General features: G+C 40.9%; 2 protein-coding genes across 3 annotated transcripts in view; one reads left to right on the top strand and one right to left on the bottom strand.

Annotated features, from left to right (window-relative positions):
- The window catches only part of mrasa (muscle RAS oncogene homolog a), an 80,455-nt gene extending 70,353 nt beyond the window's left edge, over positions 1-10,102 (bottom strand). For both annotated transcript variants that reach the window (XR_011918006.1, XM_072397869.1), the window contains exon 1: positions 9,784-10,102. The gene's annotated coding sequence lies outside the window, so the exon portion shown is untranslated. The remainder of the gene's footprint in view (positions 1-9,783) is intronic.
- A 7,101-nt stretch (positions 10,103-17,203) lies between these two features.
- tmem177 (transmembrane protein 177) lies at positions 17,204-19,458 on the top strand. The gene is made up of 3 exons (XM_072397615.1): positions 17,204-17,279; positions 18,159-18,424; positions 18,534-19,458. The coding sequence occupies exons 2-3, from the start codon at positions 18,224-18,226 to the stop codon at positions 19,263-19,265; spliced, it is 933 nt and encodes a 310-aa protein (XP_072253716.1). The 5' UTR covers positions 17,204-17,279; positions 18,159-18,223; the 3' UTR covers positions 19,266-19,458.
- The last annotated feature ends 476 nt before the right edge of the window (positions 19,459-19,934 follow it).

Here is a 19,934-nt window from a genome sequence, read left to right as displayed (position 1 = left end):
AGACCTGAACTAACTTAGTCCAATCAAGGAAAAGCTCATTTCCACATTTAGTTAGCATAATCATGGCCTTGCTGGAACTTATGTGTGACAGTAGAATATCTTTCATTTCTCTGGTTTTACATGACATAAAACTGTTAAAATTAGGTAAATACAAACTCTGATGAACAATATGTGACTTATTTAAAAAATGTTTTTACACATATTTGGAACAAATTATTCAGCAAACCTTAATGCCAAAATGCAGAAGCGGTGTGTGAAAAACTAAGCGCACCCCAGGATCGAATAGCTTGTAGAATCACCTTTATTAGCAATAATTTGATGTAATAACTTCTTTTATTCGTCCCTCATAGCTTTGTGAATAAAGTCTGCACCACTCTTTTTGCCTTAGTTCATTGAGGTTTGCAGTAGAGCCCTGTAGACGTGGGACTGTTTTCTTCATCCTAATCACTAATCAGCGGCAAACAGCATGAAATATCCAGCTAATAATAATCAAAACAGTAAATAACCAGCCGATAGATCTTTCATTGATATAGAATTTAAACTAACATACATCAACCTCAACATTTGTAGATTAATTGCATTGGTTTTTTTTTTATTTACATTTAACGAAGACTTCTTTGATAGTGTGGGAAGGACACCATACCTGTACGAGACAGCATTTTACATCTATTGCTAAATGAATAACAATTCACCGTGTTCTGTGTATGGCCTTCATCTGTAGGCAGTGCCATTGAATTAAAGATAATCATGTGCGTGTCCAAATATTAAAAAAAAATATTCCCACAAGATTATGTTATACTGAGAGTAGGGATGCAACGGTAAAATATTGAACCGTTCGGTCCGCTATGCATGGGACAACACACTCTTATGGACTGCGGGTTTTCGGTTTTGCAATTCATTGTGTGTGCCTGCCCAGGCAGCTGAAAAGCCCTTCCTGCTAGTTAAACGTAGTTTATGCTTCTCCGTCATTTTGACGACGTAGCTACGACGTCGACGTTGACCCCTCCCCCGTAGCCTGACGTGCACCTCTACACGTCGCGTAGACGCGGGCCATAAGGGCTGTGATTGGTCCGCTCAGAGCGTAATTTCCAGCAGTTGCTTTTTCCGTCTTAACGGCTGTACACAGCAAAGAAGCTCGTTGACATACGAAATGATCAAACTTGCATTTGTTCATCCAGGTTGTAAATTCACCCGTTCCCAGCCTCGGCCGGTCGTACAGACCACCTCCGCAAGCGTCTTCTCTGTCGCCTGTGCTTCAACATTTGCAATTTAAGCATTTGTTCTTCAATATTGATGAGCTCCAACTGCAAATACAGCAGCTCCACCTCGGTTGCCATTGTTTACTGTTGTTAACTGTGACCGGAAGAAGAAGCAAGGATTCGGCTATAACCCCTGAAAGCACACAAACACACAGTCGCACCCCCCTACCGACATGGTGAATTGCAGAGCAATGTGTTCCCTCGATACAGAACTTTGAATGCTCAATGACGACGTCACGTCAACGTTATGGAGGAGTATAAACTAAGCGTTAATGACTAATCACTGCTGTGCCTCCACCCACGCACCCCCTGTCAGTCACACTGTAACTGGAGGCGGGTTCAAAGTGCAGCTCGCACATGGAACAAAGAAAACAGAGAGGCATGGCCAAAACTAGCGGAGGAGTTGAGAGCAGTGGTGGACTAGCCATCGGGAGCACCAGGACATTTCCCGTGGCCTGGCCGCCGAACTGGCCCGTTCGGCAATTTCCGATGGTCGGTGGGCCGTCTAGCGGGGGCTGGTCTCTGGTGTGGACGGCTGGGCTAACAGAGTCTAACAGCGGAGTAGTGTTCCGTTAGTTAGATTAATTTACATTGCAGCATGCATTGACAGGGCGGCGTTTGTGTGCTGCAACTACTGGTGCGTTCAAGTTGTACGCGAATGTCGGAATTTCTGAGCTCCAAGTCATAATTCTAATTTTATCATTTGAAAGTTGTGTTTAGTAAGTGTTAACTTGAAAGAAAAGTGTTACATTATTCAGTACAGCAGTGATACTGGTATGTTTACAGTTTACAGGAAAAAAAATTCTCTTCTCTCTACGCACAAAACACGTACTGAAACTGAACCGAAACCGTGACCCACAAACCGAGGTACGGACCGTACCTGTACCGTTGCACCCCTAATTGAGAGCAGGGCAGGTCACTATATTGTATTCCACTGTCATGGCCTCTGTATGCCAAGCTGTCTAATGCTATACTGCCTCCTGTGGAAGCAAGAGTAAACGCAGACTTAACTCCCATTTCGTTAAGTTTCACTTTCGGTTTTTGTAGAAGGAGAGGAGGAGATGGCTGGTGCTGGAGACCATTTTCTTCGTCTGTTGAGCTGTTGAAGCAACAGAAGACCATATCTGTACGTTTTTACGTTTCATTTAGTATATTGTAATAATTCAGCCATGTATGAGACATAATTTGGCCATGTAGCTCAGATGCTGTTACGATTCTTTTCCTCTTTTTGTGCAAAGGGGTCCTGAAAGGGTTCAGTTGTTCTGGGAGCACAGCTCTTACAGAGCTCCAGTCTGTGCAACACTTATTCAGACAATGGCTCCCATTAAAGAACAAGAAAATAAAATTAGCTTCGGAGACATTTTGGCTCTGATATATAATGCACAGTTTGTAGTAAATGGCTTTACACCATGTATTCCATACATATGAGAGATTTAATTTCCATCTTTTCCTTTTTGCTATGCATCTTCTTGATTGAAGTTCAGAGCAGACAAAAAAGGCGCACATTCACTTACTACTCCCACTACACCCCCACCCACGCACCCATTCCTCCTCCATCCACCAGGAAACAGCTGTCAGCTGGCTGTAGTCCATCCTTTCCTGCTCAGCACAATAGGGGGAAGGAAGATGTTTCCTTCCTTTCCAAAGTCAGCCGGTCATTCAGTCATATTGCAGCCAGCCAGGCTGAGCAAAGAATTTCTGAGCCACATTCCTGATGTTAAAAAGCTTATTCTGTCATAAAGTGTCAAAATGCCACAAAACTAGACAACTGGATCACCAAAACATTTCAAAAGAGACTTAAAATTATATATTTTTAGAGTTTTGGAAGAAAAAAAAAAACCAAAATACACATAGCAGCCCCTGAAACACCAAGCTATCCCAGTACCTGCTGCCACTCGTCATGCATGGGTTGGCCTAGCTGAAGTCAAGTGGGGTCACAACACTGCAGGGTGTGTCAGGAGAGTTTCTTTGGTGTGGTGAACAGTTTGCCAAAACACCACTAACCAACTCAAGCAAAACTGTGGGTTTGGCCACTGCGTGCATTAAACACACTGACTTTGGACAGGTTTGCAATCCAATCTGTCCATGTCCATAAAACTGGTCAAGCCTTCTTAAAGAGAGGATGGCTGGAGCTCAAACTTCATAAAAAAAATTTAAAAAAAACACTGGATACTATTTGGGCCTTTAAATTATTCTGGAACTAGTCTGAAAATGCCACAACAGACTGGGCCATGCTTGACATGCATTTGGTAAATTATCCACATCAGAGCAAAATTTCAACTTGAATTATTTTGTAAATCCAGCTTTGTGGTGATAATCCATGAAATACAGCAATGTCCCCTTCAAGACAGCAAAAAAAAAAAAAAAAGTGTATCAGCAGGTTACACATGGTCCACTTTCACATCATATGCCACCACCAACATATGTGAACATACGAGTACATTTATTTTAAAAATGGGTGCAGCCGCTTTGTTTGCACCTTACATTTTGTGTTCACAGGGCCAACGTACAGTCTCTGGGTACTTGAGAGAAGTGTCTGGTTCCCTGTTCACATAGGAACAAATCAGCAACATAACTCACAGAACAGGAATAAGGAAAAACACACCCCTGCTCTGGTATTAACTCTCATCAATCATTCAGGGGAGATCTTTAGATTAAAAACATTTCTTTAAGGTTTAAACTGCTCGTTGGACCAAGTCAACATCTATCAATAAACGTGACAGAGCTTTAAAGGGGACATGTGTGCTTGCCATTTTGGTGTCTGAAATCACTCATTAGCTTGGAAAAACACAACCCCCGGCTCTTTGGGGCCACCAGGTCTGGAAATATGTCATTCAGTGAGCCAAACAGATTCGCTGTGGATTTCTACGTCACATTTCCAGCTCAAAGTAGAAGTATCCAGCCTCCTTGTGTTCATCTCCAACAGACTTTAATTCATCCTGTTTGTGCTGTATGTCAGTTTGAAGTTTTGTGCTTTGCTATAACAGCCAGTTCACGGCAGCAGTTATATTGTTCACATTATCATTAAATGAGCTAATAATGCTTGAACAGATTTTTGTCCAGCGTTTGTGACTTAAGGTTCTCACTTCTAATTGGTGTTCTTTCATTTTTTTTACAAAAACAAACTTAAACATTGGTTAAATTTTGCCCATAAAAATGGAAAGATTAGCTGATAAACACTTAAAACCCAGGTGAAGCGCAGGGTTTATGAAACAGAAATGTGATGAAGGAATTTTGACTGGAGTATTACCAGCAACTCTATCAGTACCGCAGCCTTCCTATCTGTGGTGCACTGTTTTACCAACAAGGGCTACTTCAACACATGACTCGAGACAAGACGGCGCCTAAAAGACAGCCATTACCATCTCTTCGAGGTCAAACTACAAACGAGAGAATTTTTGGGAAACTTTGGTGTGCCTGAGATTGCTTTGTGTGATTTCGCTAGATACTGTATACTCACTCATACGATAATAATGGGCTTCAAGAGTATCGAGTGGTAATTTGTATCCAAATTTACGTTTGCAGGGTAGCTCAAAGCCGTAAGACTGATCTGAAATAAGACAAACCCTGCTGGAGAGAGGATTGGAGAGGAGTTGGATGTTCACTTATGCCCCTAAAATGAGCTGCTTTGAAAAGAGCTGTAAATTTCCTATTCAAAATGGAAGTGTCGCAGCGTATTTCTGTGGTACTCTGATCAAAGCATCTCACAGACATTTCCTTAAGACGTCAGATATTTGTGTCATTGATAAAAATATGTCTCCTTTAACTTGAGAATCCTTTAAACCTAATTATCACTTTCTTGGTCTTGGTTAAGAATTAATCTGCGGGTGATGCTGTCATCTAAACATCCATCCAGCTGCTTTATCCTGGAGGGGGACTGGAACCTAACCCAGCTGACAGCTCCATACAGCCAATTCAGAATTAGCATGTAACCTGAAATCCACGTGTCTGAACTGTGAAAACAGGCAAGAATCGACACAGACTGGCTGCAACCAACCAGCAGGTTCACACCCAGAACCTCCCTGCTCTGACGGAACAGTGCTGATGAATGCACTACCAAGACGCCCCCACACCTCACAAATATTCCAGCAGTGTACTGTGACTTGCAGGGGCCATGTCCTGCTTTGACCTTTGTCTTCACTCAGATAATTTTGTTTTCTTTTGCTGGCAGTTGAGGAATGTCACCAAGGTTACAGTATGTCAGGACTGACCCCCCCACTGATAACACTGAGTGAAGAAAGAAATGCAAGAAGGTGGTAATACAATGTTATTCTTAACTCTAAAAATCTCATGTGCAGTAGTAATGATATAACAACACCACTACTTGATTGAATATAAAGAAGCTTGTCCAAAGCTTTAATGATAGTTCTTATATTGTCTGACATAAGAACTTTTTCATAATGCATTAAAAGATTGTTGCAGGATTTCTACAAATGATGTAATGAAATAGTTTGTCTGGTACGGCAGCTCCCACGCCATTGTTAGCATTATTCTCAGCACTGGAGTTCATGTAGCAGGGTACAACATATTCTCATGCAATTATTGTGTAATTCTGGCCTTTTGTATGCATTTTCAGATTTTTTTGTGTCATTTTATGTAAATTAGGAGCTGGGAGAGCACATGTGATGTACTTGTGTGAACAGCAACAGCAGAAAAAGATCAGATGAAATTGTTCTCACTGTTCATATGAGAAAATGGCTTCGATATAAAACGGGTTTAGGTATAGATAAATAAAAGCTCTAAACAATGAACGCATCACTTTACCTTTTAAATCTAATTTAAATTGTTTATTTTTAGCTTTTGGTAAATTCATATCATGCTAAAATAATGCTAGAAATATTGTCCAAATTCAAGTTTTTGAGCAAACTGTGTTAAACTTGATGAATTTATTTTATTTGTTATTTAATTCATCATAAATTTGGATTGTTACTGAAAAAAAAAATCCCTTGAAGGTATCATATTATATAAAAATCCCTTCTTCCTGTTCCTGGGAGCATATATCAGGGGGTCTGAAGTCACCAGCAAGTGTAAAACTCACCCAAAACACAACCCTGGTATCCATTTAGTTCCCTTTGTTTGAAAGTTCCTCATTTAACGAGCCGTTCTGATTTTCATCTCGAAAGTACATCACTCCTTAAGTTGACTCCGCCTCCTGTACTCAGCCCCGCCCACTCACATCCACCCTGCTGGACGGATGAAGCCAGCTTCTGGTGGAAATGTTCTGCTGTCAGCTGCACTGAGGAGCATGAATCTTCCATCCAGCAGCAGCCTCAGAGGATATAAGAGCCCAGTGGATAAACTATATCTGAGGCTAATGTTCCAGCAGAGTTAGCTAAAGACTGTGAATGTGCAGCAAACACTTTTCATCCCACTGTTTTAACAACTTGGTCCAGTTCAACGCTGGACTGAAGGAACAGAGCCACAAAGAGGATCAGTTCCAACTCTCAGAGCCTGAACTTCAGAGCAGGGAAATGGAAGTATCTGAGAAATAACTCCTCATGGTTTATTTACCGATTTATTTCTTCCTTTAGCAGCAGCTAACGCTAACAGCTTAGCTAATGAAGATGACGTACGCCAACTTCTAAGGAGTTACTGCTGTTCCTTTTTGAAAGATGAGCATTATTGTTCCCACATTACTTTGTTAGCTGAAGCTTTCTAGTTGAACAGTTCCGTTCTGTAACTCAGACAACCTGCAGCTGTGTGGATAAGGAGTGTTTCCAACACAACCCTGGTCCTCTCCTCACTCTCGCTGCTACATTGAACGCTGTGACCCGCTCTCTGTGTGTTAACATTACATTATCAGCATGTTTTTAAATGTAGTAATTAAAGGTAAATATGCGTTACTATGAGTTACGCTGTGTCCATCTCTGGCTTAATCCATTACAGTTGATTACATCGCATTGTTTAGTAGCATCTTCTGCTAACTTGTAGTTCAACTGCTAAACTACTTCCCACTCGGATCAATAGAGTAACTATCTTCATCTATATATAGAGCTGGATTGTGGAGCGGGAAGGGCTGAGTAGCTGCTAACCTCATCAAAAGGGCGGGGGTTGAGATTGCTGAGAAGAGGTGTCAAAACAGGGTGAGACAGAGAGGCACTGTGTTTAAATCAACAGGTATTTTGACCAAAGCCTGTTTTATACATCACAACAACACCTCAGAAATTGTGTCAAACTGTTCAAAAGGGCATAATGTCACCTTTATAATTAAGCAGCAGAGCCCAGTGTCAGCAACATCATCACGATGATGTGGAAACGTCATGATGAAAATATACAACAACATTTTCACCATTTCATATTTCATGTTCCTGGCCTGACTAAATATGCAGAAGAGCTGGCTGTGTAATAGAAAAAAACCCAACCGATATCACGGTTTAATACTGAGAAGACAATACGACTTGAAACGAATACTTGACTATATGACATTGAGCTCGGCTGTATTAGCGGAGGCTGCGCTCCGTTTTCTGGTTAGACGTTGAAGATGCACATAACTTAAACTTCCTCCACATGGAATGCAGCCGTCAATAATGTGGTTTTCCTTGTGTTTCCAGTCCCAATGTTGGCTTTTGTCAGCCTGCCATTTATTACAGTCCAAGCAGTCTTTTGTTATACTGATATCGAGTATGTTGACATTGCAAAGAACATGCATTTTAGCGTTTATTTATGTTCAGTGGTTTTCTTTGTTGTGTCTATACGAGTTGTGGCCACAGCTTTTTAAAGCAGGTCATTGTCATTAAAGGTTATCATGTGTTACAATGCAAACATTATGTCACTTTATCCAAATGCTTCTCACTGTTCTCAGGTAGAGGTACATTTCTGAATACACTTAATGCAATAATGTGGGTGAAACATGCAAACCTGACTCTATAACAGGGCTGGAAGGCATATTGTTTGAAAAAGAGAGGACAGTTATTCATGTGAAAACAATATCATCATAAAGATTCAACAAATAATTCAAACAACCTCAGAAAGAGCAGTAATTATCTAATTAAATTAAACAGTTACACTAAGAGTAGACTGTTTGTATTGAGGGCAGAGCTGCAAGACCTAGGGATCTTTTCTTCGATATCTACGAAATTACACAGAACAACACCGAAATAAATAGATCTATCTGGAAAAATTCAGTCACCCTTAAATTATTTTGGAGAAGAGAGGAGTCTTTGAGAAGTTTTGATGCAAACCATCTGTTCTGTAACTTGAATGCTCTTTGTGGCATTTACATCAGGCTTTGCAGTTAAGGAACTTTGTGGCAAAAAGGTTTTAGAGTTGTGGCAATTAATGCAGGCAACCACCAAAAAAAGCACCTTTCTGTGGCCAAAATAGTTCCACATAACATAAGGTTGCATTTCTTTTTGCCAAAAAGTTTTCCTTCTATGCATGTCTCCTATGCTCACTTAAAGCCTTCATGGAACCAATTCTGTGTTTTTTAAATAATCAAAATGAACTCTGTATCCAAGAACTCCTACAGCAACGTAAATCATTTAGTAGAGCCCAGAAATGTCTCGTAGATGAGTCATGAAAAAGGAGAACCGCCCCAGATTGAACAGCAACCTGATGGGTTGAAGTTGACTTGCCTGACTTGACTCTGCACATCCTGTGCCATGCCTGAATGCACATGCGCAAATCGTCCAGCATCTTCATTTTGCTAAATAAGTAAAGCTGCAACCTTTTGGCCAAAATGCCTGCTTTTCTACACTCCAGGCCACACTGCAGTCACGCTATGAAATGCCATATGTGTCCCCTGCAGGTGACACTACATACATGAAAGGACCGATCTGAGGCTCAGCATCTACAGAATTATCAGCAGCAGCCTGACATTTCTGTTATTGATGGAGGAATTAAAAGGTTCCCCCAGACTGCCAAATGGTCTAATGCTTTCAGATATTACTGTCAGAGATTAACGCAGTTGTGGCTGTGAGTACTTCTCCCTTTCTGCACACTGACCGAATGCTACTTCTGAGTGATCTCATGCGATGATTTGACACACGAATAATCTCTGTTCTCCGTATCCAGCGCTTAATATGCACACCATTCCTGCCTCACTGTGTGTACACAGCTGGCTAAGGGGGGGATAAAGGCCGTCGTGAAATACATCTACTGTACGGGCTTTTCTTTTCTGACAGACGAGGGGAAAAAAGACGTGTTTTTCTTTCGTCCCCGCGGGGAATTTCTGACACACAGAGCCAAGGCCCGTCTGTGTGTGAGCATGAGTGAGCAGCAGCATGGGAAACCGACAGTAGCCGCCCCTGAATAACGGATTTAGGTTGCTTCATATTTCCCTCAAGTTAACTCCAAAAAGGAAACCCCCCTATCGGTATCCAGCCGTTCATATGCTTGATTAGAAGCAGCTAGCCTGCTCTGAGTGTTTAGCACACTGTCATTAGTCGCTTAGCTCGGCTTTGGTAAGTTGTTGATACTGAGAGCTGTTTGGGATTTTACATTAACGGAAGGTTTTCCTGCACTGTGTCTTAATAGAGAAACGGCAATTCACGACTTCCACAGTCTCACCAGGAAAACCACTTACCGATATGAGCTTCTCTGTCGTGGACCCAAAGAGACGTCTTCACATCGACATATTCCTCCTCCTCCTCATCTCTGTGTTCCTCGGCTTTAAACCACCGCCGCCCTTTCGCCACAGACTGGAACGTGCTGCCCACATCTGCGAAACAATACGTTGAGTAGCTAATCTTTGTATTGCAACAGCTGATGCTATAAATAGAAACGTCCCAAAGGGGTGGACAAGGTTTTTCTTAAGAGCTTAAGAAAGATGTGAAAGAGCTTAATCTAGATTTTCAGTGTATTATCATGTCTATATTTACACAAATGTGAGAGCAACGCCTTTGTTGTCTTTCTCGACTCCTTTTATTCAATTTTTTTCAAATTTAAAGAAGCAGTGACAGAGTTCCCCTTTTTTTTTTAGAGAAATGGACTGTTCCCTAGTACAGCGGACTTCTTTAAAGGGATAGTCCTGTCAAATTAGCCTCCGAAATTTAGGGGGAGTCGAATAGATTCAATATTGGAAAAGAGGAAACCTGTTAGAAGTGTGCCTACATCATATAAGCTGCTGTTGTATGCTGTCAGACTTCTGTTTCGGGAATAATTATTTACATTATATTTGCTTTAATAAATGCATATGACTGGCCTAAATCTAATAGCTATTTTCATTGCCCTTTTGAGAACAACTCATAAAAGAATTTAACATATGATTACGCTCCATATGATTATGGCTTTATGTGCCACCATTTTTTTATCTGCTCATATAATCATCTCATTTGTAAGTAATTTTAACTTCTTATCTCAGGATTACATTGGCCATGTGTGGCAGGATTTCATAGTAGTTGCATCGTGTACCAAAGGCTTCCTACAGTTCTTTTCACCTGATCTGAGCGGTAACAAATAAATGGGATGATGTGATTCAGCACTTTTCGTGGTCTTTCCTTTTCAGTAATCAGGCCCAGATAAAAACATTGCACTCTTAACAATAACATCAAGAGAAAAGGAGCAGGATGGTGTGTGTGTAAATCAAAAGAAAATTATTTAAAAAAGGTATTCATGTAACTGAAAGTTAAGGTGTTCAAATTCCTTGTTTTAATAGAAGCTTTCCTCTGACCAACTTATTAACCACACTTCCTTGTAGCCACTTAAAAAAGTACTTCCCAGAAACTTGGAAGTTATGAGGCTGCTTGCCAGCAGGTTCTCTGAATGGTAATCCACAGAGGACAGGAGCAAACACTCAGGAATGTGGCAGGCTTATGAAGTACCTGTACTTATACATTATTTAGAGAGACATAGACTGTTAGAAAGTACTCACGTGTCTACATATAAATCCACGTAGGACATAGAAAAATTAATAGCATACAGAGCATAAATACTGAGTGCAACAGAACATACAAATTGATATACTTCCACACATTACTGATAGGAGATTTGTTTTAATGTAGTCTCTCTTAATGATAAATGTCAGAACTGTGGGTATGGGTGCAAGAAAGAGGGAAAGAAATTTATAAATAATTCAGCAGAAGCAGGAAAGCAGGGAGAGGGAGCCTGATATGCATTTACTTCTGTAAATAACACGGCATTAGACATGTTGCAGTGACTGAGTGATGGGAAATGAGGTAGTATCGTGAAAAGTAGCTGTTCCAGGAAAGCCTGATGCATTTAAAAGCATGCCTGGATACACAGTAGCTCCTTCCATAGATTGTTAATATGTGCAGTTGATCTCACCAGACATTGGTGACATAATTGCAAAAAAAATCATGGACGACATTTGAAAAATTCTCTTCAGTTTTTTCCTCAAAGGTAAACAGAACTATTATCAGATCTGCACTGACAGAGGAGTTCTGTTTTTCCAGTATGTTCGCTAAGGAATCCGAAGCTTATCCTTTTAGACGTACGGATTATTTTATTTAGGCTTTGAATGAAACAATCAAGAGGTATTGAATTGATTTACATTGTTGCTCATTTATGGACTCTGCTAGATTAGGAACCAAGTTAATGAGATCTTACTTTAAGAATTGATTGCTTCGTGTCTCCTTTTTCCGTTTTCTACAGATTTTGCTGGCATTTGTTGGACAGGGTCAGCCAGAGTGCAGCGTGATCCTTCCTTGTGGCGGCTCTCCTCCTTACGGTCACATAATCTGTACAAACTGCAATGTTCCTTTTCTCTGAAACAACATTAAAAGGCTACAGGGTTCATTCTCTGACATTCTCTCTCATGGATCGTTAAACACCATTGATGTCTGTGTGTGTCAGCATTCATTTACAGATAGTGAATTCACATGTGCACATATATATTCATGTGTAATGAAACGACAAATCCAATGCAGAGCATAGACTCCCTGACCTCATGAGACTCCTTCACCATTTGACTAATTTTAGTTTCTGACAGAAAGTGAAAGGTGGGGTCAGTGGTCTTGTTGCCATTTTCAACAAGAGTTTTGCTGCAGTTTGTGGAGCGTAATGAAGTGAAAGACCCAATCACGGACACTGTAGAAGACTGGAGGCTGAAAGAGACTGAAACTTTATTCTAAAAATAAAACAGAAAGCACAGTCAAGCCGGAATACTGTAAAAAAAAAAAAAAAAAAACTAAATAGAATAGAACAAACCCTGAGAACAGGGGAAACTACGAACAAGAAGGATCTGAAAAAGTTCCAGGGAGACTAAATACTGTGGGCAGAGCGATTGGTGAGTGAGTGCAGCGGAGGATAATGAACACAGGTGTGGCAGTGGAACTAACAACCAGACAGGAAAGAAGTGAGGAAAACTAAGAGAGGGAAGGTGAAGCAAGAAACAAAACTGAGACAAGACTAACTGGTCAAAGTAAAAGAAATAAAGACAAAACATGAGTGTGACTATCAACCAATAACTGAAGGCTAGAATAATACAAACTAAAGAAACCTGACAACAGACCAATAACTCAAGACAAACAAACTGAGCTAAAAACAAAAACTGACAGGAACAAGAACAGAGAGCAACCAAGGAGGAACCATGAATAAAAAGACAAATCAAGACTAGAAAAAAAGATCAATTAAGAGAGCTGTACATAAATGATTGAGTACAAACCCACATGAAGTAAAGCAAAATTGTAAAGAAGGATGGGTCAAAATTTCTCTGCAACAAAGTGAGAGGCTGATGATGTCATACTGTTACCTCAAGTGATTGCTGCTAAAGTTGATTCTACCAGCTGCTGAACCATGTGGCGTAATCAGTGTTTCACACACTGCTTCTGCATTTGACTTAGTTTTTGTGAAATAAATAATGATATCATGTCATGTGAAATATTTTCACCCACCTTTACCTCGTTTCAAAAGATGGTAAGTCAGTCACAGAAAATAGAATAGAGCAGAATAAGGATTTCTCCATCACATTCCCTCAAAACACAAGACTCACATCCATTACCTCTGGCCCGTTTCCATGGAGATAGAAATGAGCTGTATCTTTCAACAAGGAACTGATTGCCTGACTTCCTCACAATGTGCACATGCACACCGTGAATTGATTTACTTTTACCATTCAAGCAGCTATGTGATTGTGGGCTTGTGTTTCTCATAAGCTCATTTTCTCATCACAGGAAAGCTGTGGCTTAGGAGCTGATCTTCTCCTCTCTGTGCAGCACCCAATGTTTCAAATCTTTTCCACATCTTGAATATCCCTGAGAATACTGTTTAAAGACTGCATGTTGTTATTATGGGATGCATGTTGGTATGGTGGTTAGCATCATCGCCTAACAGCAAGAGGATTCCTGGTTTGAATCCTGGCTGGAGCATTTCTGTGTGGAGTTTGCATGTTCCACATGTGTATGCATGGGTTCTCTCCAGGTACTTTCTCCCACTGTCCAAAAACATGCATGTTAGGTTAACTGGTGTCCCTAAAATTGTCCTTAGGAGTGAGTGTGAGTGTGAGCGTGTGTGGTTGTTTGTCTCGTTTGTCTCTGTGTGGCCCTGTGATGGACTGTCCAGGGCTGACCCCGCCTCTCGCCCGATGACTGCTGGGATAGGCTCCACCCCCCGCGACCCAACCGACGGATTAAGCGGGTGTAGAAAATGGACGGATGGATGGATGGATGGATGGATGGATGGATGATGTTGGGCTGAATGCATGGGTTCATGCTGCAGCAATAAGTGGTTATTGAATCATTTTTTAAACAACACAAGCAAGTACTCGATGGGCTGGTGCGCTGCACCTCCGCCCATCCTTTTTGAAGGGTGCAGCACACTTCCACCTCAACACCAGCAGCAGCACATTTGTCATCAGAGTATCAATGTTTGTCCAAGGCTCCATGAAGTCTGTGACCATAAGACGTTTTGACCGTCCCAGCAACTTCACTTCGTGACTTGAATTATGGTGTAAGTGGGTGTCATGTCATCATGCCACTCTGACAGTTTTCTCACTGATATTGTATGTGCACAAGTTTCACTTCCTCCTCAACACAACACCGCTGCGTGTGCAGATACTTTACTGCTTCTGTTCAGCTTTATCTCCTTGTCTTACACATACGGTAACATAATCCATTCATAACAGTCCCTACAATTAAACAAAACCTTCCTCAACACATTTTTTTTATACTTTCATCAGTGTCACTGATAGAATAAATGTTTTTCCTCCACAGTTTTCACATAGAGTCACAGTCTGCATGGTTTGTCTTAAATATTGAAAAACAAATTAATAAAACCGGTCATGCAAGTCATTTTTCATTCTGAAAGACTGAGAAATGCCTGGAATAATCAATGAGGCTAAACCCCCTCCACAGGAAATAGACTTGATGAAAGCGTTCAGATAATGTGTTAAGCAGTAAACAGACCTGTTTTTTTTAACTGGTTGCAATCAACGAAGACGGTTTGTATCAGGAATTGAAACTCTTTAGAATTCAGATTCTGAAAAAAAAGATTTTGTGGTACCGGATGTGTCATGATCTGTGGCTTTTTGTGTTTTTTCTGTCTTGTCTCAGTCCTGTTCACTTTCTCACTTCCTCAGTCTCTCTTCAGTCTGGACATCAGCTCCACTCCCTTCACCTGTGTTATTTCCCTCAGCTGTCTTTACTCACCAATCACCCTCCTCTGTTTTTAAACTCCTGGTGTCAGTTGTTCTTGGTCAGATCCTCTGTTCTCTTTAGGTTGCCCACCTTGGGTTTGTTTCCCCAGTTTGTTCTTGTTACTAGTCTGTTTTGTTTTTTCCAGTTTAGTTTTTCATATTCTCCCAGTTTGGCTGTGTTGTATGTTTAGTTTTAATAAATCAGTCTAAATTTCGTCTACCTCTGATTTCCCATCTGTGTCTACACCTGGGTCCTCCTTCCTGGCCACCTCCCACACGTGACAGGATGTGCTGCTGGTTAAATGAGCCACTCTAGTCACCTCAGTCTACATACTTGTCATTTAGACTTTAGCCTGTTCTTGTGTCCACTTTTTTTTTTTATACAGACGAGAGAGAACATAAAAATACAAACACATAATTGTACTTGCATTAACATTTGGAAACAATAAGGTCTCCTTTAAGGATAAATAGAACAGTAAAATAAACATCCATCCATCCATTTTCTATACCGTCAATCCGTCGGTCGGGTAGCGGGTGGGCTGGAGCCTATCCCAGCAGTCAGTAAAACAAACAATTTAAGCTTAATGAGGTACAACAAAAAAGTAACTTAGTCAGTCTGAACCTTTGTTTAACAGATACTCATATAAAGAGAATTATTCTCAGTTCCTTCACCAACCAATGTCATTGTTTTATGAAAATATAAAGATTTTATAGAATTTCGTGTTAGCAACACTCTCAGAAAAATTGGTTATCGAGTTGCATTATATCATTGTAATCATTTGGACAGTGATTACACTAACTGTTGCAGCTTTTCATGGAAGTCTGTGTCTGTTCTTGCTAAATCCAATATCTCAGTTGCTCATCTGCTTTTCTTCATAATGCTACACACTATGTAGCCATCGTGCAGAACAAATTATGACATTGTCCTGTTGAAATGACAAGGAACCTTCAGGAAAAAGACACCACTTAGATGGAAGGATCTGTCTCTCAAAATTCCAACATACACCTCTGCATTAATGATACCTTCAATAGTCCAATTCCATGCACATTGGTGCAATAATAATGACAACAACCTGGATGTTCTTTCCTACTTTTTCCATTTAGATCTTAATGCCTATTTTTTCCAAGAGCAGGTGAAACGTAGACTCATCTGACCACAAAACCTGTGTTCAGCCTCTGTCCATCTGGGATGAGTTTGTGCTCTGACAACTCAGAAGTGTTCTATTTATTCAGCTTCTTCTTTGGGTAATAAAGCCTCAGGTTTCACATCTGAATGCAGCAGTGGACTTTGAATGGTAACAATGGTTCTCTGAGGTACTCTTAAGGATCTACTGATCCCAGAGGCATGACATTTTTCATATTGCGCTGGCTGAGGGCTCGGAAGTCCCACGGATCCAACAGTGGCGTCTATCCTTGGACTTGACACACTGTGAATCACCCAGACTCCTTGAAAGTTTTCACAATATTATGCACTGGATAGATGATGAAAGTTCAACGTTCTTTATAAACTTTCATTTAGAAATAAACATTTTTAAACTTATTGATGATTCTCAGACCAAGTTTGATGTGAAGTGGTTGAGCCACAACCCCTGCCTGCGTGGAAAGACCAAATATTTGATATCAAACTCTGTTCGGTATTAACTCCCGACACCCTCACCTGTCATCTGTCCTAAGTTCATCTGTTGACTGCAGAATCTGACAGAGCACTATTGTTGTTTATTCTTTTCTCTTTTCTGTCTTTCTATGCCTCTCCCTCACCATTTTTGTGTGTGGTTGGCATTACATTTAAGATTTGTTTAAAGTCTCTGAATACAATGAAGCTCATCAGTGAAGATGCTGAGAAGTTCCATTGGTGTCTGTCAAAGAAAGTTTCTAATGAATTAAGAAATGACATACTTACGCTTCTGTTTTAATTCAAAAGACTCCATTTCCATTATCAATTGATCCTTTTTTTGGAAATGAGGTTGGTATCTTTAAGTTTTGACACCATATACAATATTGCTGTATGTTGCCATCGTTGCCTAACTAAAGCCACGCTTGTTATTGTGTAACATGTAAAATTTAATCCTTACAAGGTTGTCAAGAGTGAAATGTTTGTGTTATTTTGGAGTCTGTTATTTTTGTAACAGTGTGTTTATGTTTAATTAAGCAGACAGATGTGAATTCACGTGTGGTTTCCACTTGAAACAATTACTTTGGTCCCCTTAGTATTGAGTACAAAGGGGAATTGTGATCCTTTTCGCTCTCCACAATAATGACATTATGGATCCATTCATCACGTAATGTAAAATGTGTACAATGTACAGTATCTGGAACTATAGAACCAATTTAACAGCCCACCCCTCCCATTTCCTCTATCTGTTGTGTCGTAAAAGATGTCGCAAAGCGCCATGACGACAGCTGTATTGCTTTACGGACATCCGCACCCGTCATGTAACTGTTTCGAGCTGTGCACTTTGCAGCTGTCCTTGTAAAGATGTACCAAGCCAGTAAGTTTTTATTGCTATTTTCTCTCCTAATTGAAAATAAGAGCAACTGTTTTAGCCACATTGAGTTGTCGTGGAACGAAGAGAAACACGTGTCGGTGCTGGTTCTGTGCAATGGAGCTCGGTTAGATACCGAGCTGCGAAATGTTATGCAGGCGCCAAGTGAAGGGAGTCCACAACAAGATACTTTAGGATTAGACACTCATGTATTGGCTTGATGTAGCTGCAGTTCTGCAGCTTTACACCATTACTACACATGGGTCAATATAAGAGCGTGCGTGCGTTTTCTGTTCCTGTTGTAAATGATGGAGGGGGAGCCTGGTGCGTAGCTAAATATTTTCATTTAATTTTCATTATCAACCAGTTGATAACATGTTTAATAAGGAACCAAACAAGTGACAACATTTAAAAAAGCAGTTCATTTTAAAAGCTGGAACTGGGACTTTTATTAATGACTTAAGTTTTTCTGTATTTACTTGACAGTAGATAATGATAATTTTAATGATTATTATTATTTTATAGCACTTTAAAAGTTTTTAATCCTGACAAGAAGCAGCTGTAAAATACAAGAATAACCAGATAAAAAACATCTAAAATGTTATTTAAAATTTTGAAAGTCAGCCCATCGGTTTATCAAAACTGTTTGATTTGATTTTCAATCAACCAAGGGTATTAGGTCATTTATGATGAAGCATTGGAATGAACGAGGTGTAACCGAGGCCGAAGGACAGGACATCACATGACAATCATGGCTCAGGTTCCATCTCAGAAACAAACTTTAATGTCAAGGATGGAGTTGTCCAACATTAGTCAACAAAGTCTCAAGTTTCTGTCTGTATAACGTGCAGATCTGACTCACGAATGAATCTTTCTTCCACACAGCTGTCAGTTGCTGAGGCTTGTTGCTCCTCGCTGACACAAAGTCAAGTCAAGACCAAAAAGGCAATATGGCGTCTCATTTCCTCAAGTACTCTGTACTTGTTCAGAAGTACCGGACTCCGCTGCTCGTTGCAAGCTGTGGAGGAGTTTTTGCAGCCAACATGTTCTACCATGTTTGCCCTGACTTGTCCTACCGGCAGCTCTATCAGGCCTGGTTCAAAGGAGAACCAGTGGAGCTGTCTGAAAAGCTCAGCGGCGTTTTTCAGCAGGTACTGTATGTGTACGTTTAAGTTTCATACCTTTACATGAACAAAGTTACAACACAAAGGTATTCAAAGTAGCATTAAGACCAACTTTTAGTGTTTTTGCTGTTTATAGGTGCTGAAGGACTATGGTATCAGTTCCACCAAGAACTTCTCTGCCTTTGCCTCATTTGGGTTCCATCCGGTCGGTGCTGGTGTCCCGTGGCTTCCTGCTGGGGCCCAAATTGGCATCCCTGCTAACTTTAACAGCTCTGCCGATGACCTGAGCGGGATTACAAACCGCTACATTTTCATCAATGGCAAAACCGTGGACTGGAGTAGCGAACCTGGTGCTGCTCTGAAGGAGGCTCTGGTGTTTTCCATCGAGGCACAGAAGTTTGCCTTAGCGCGAGAGGTGGCTCGCCTACAATCTGGTGGGCCGATTGTTAATGCTGCTGTTGCCCCGTTCTGCTTGGGTGGGGTTTGGGTGTACAGCGTGATGCTGAAACAGGTGTTTGGGCTGCATGGCGGGCCTGCGCTGTTTCGTGGGGCTGCGAACGTTCTAGCATTGGGCATTGGTGCCGTTTCTTACTTCCTCATGTCGGATGCTGTGAGCCAGTGGACTGACTACAACTCTGACCGGCAAGCGGCTGGAGTGTCTCGAGAATACGCCAAAGGAGGGGTCGAGTTTTACGATAAAATCCTGTCAAGAAACAAGACGCTGCGCGTATTGATGGGCAAGAAGGGAGAGGAGGTGTATGCACCCAGTGGGAACCTGTTCCCAGCTCACATCCTGAAGCTGAAGCACACACCATACACATCCAGGAGGGAAGGCATCATGGCTCTGCTGAAAGAGGAGAAACAGTGAGGGGAGGATTAAAGGGCATGTCACTGGGCCTCACCCATTGTCTCCATAAAGACAGAAAATAACAGGCTCTGAGCATCTTTGTTCAGATTCAGAACCTCAGTAGCAGGTTTTCCATAGAAAAATGTCATGCGGCATCTGCCGAATGTTATTTTAGTGTGTCATGAAACCCAAAGTGTGTAACAAGTTAAATTAAAAAGACAGTCTTTTAAAGTCTGGGGTGTTATTTCTTCTGTGATTATTGACTTCATCCATAGAGAGAAGGAGCTCATAACTGCCTTACAGTAATAAACAATGTGATGTATATATGTGGCTATATAGACTGGATTTCTATGTTGAATAGGCACAGTCATAGAAAATAAGTGTGATTTTCTCCTTTTGGGGCTTTAGGCAGCAGCAGTACTGAGTAGCGATCCAAAAGCTGTGTTAAATTCATAAGCTGTATCGCTCACAGTGAGGAGGTGCTTTTTCTGCGTAAAGCAACATGAAACCCTGTTTAAATGCTGCTTTCCTGACTGTGGAAAGTTCACTGAAGCAGTAGTGTATCAACCATTACTGGTATGAAAAGGGTCCACGTGTTTATGCAAAGAGTAACTTGGAGTGAATCGTGTATGGGTGTTAACTGGTAAATCACTGGGATTATTTAGTAAGGAATGACAAAACAGTGCTGGT

Source organism: Leuresthes tenuis, unplaced genomic scaffold (assembly GCF_036924035.1).
Source record: "Leuresthes tenuis unplaced genomic scaffold, fLeuTen1.0.hap1 SCAF_12, whole genome shotgun sequence".
NCBI lineage: Eukaryota > Metazoa > Chordata > Actinopteri > Atheriniformes > Atherinopsidae > Leuresthes > Leuresthes tenuis.
Note: the sequence above shows the minus strand (reverse complement) of the source record. Positions and strands in the feature narration are given on the sequence as shown.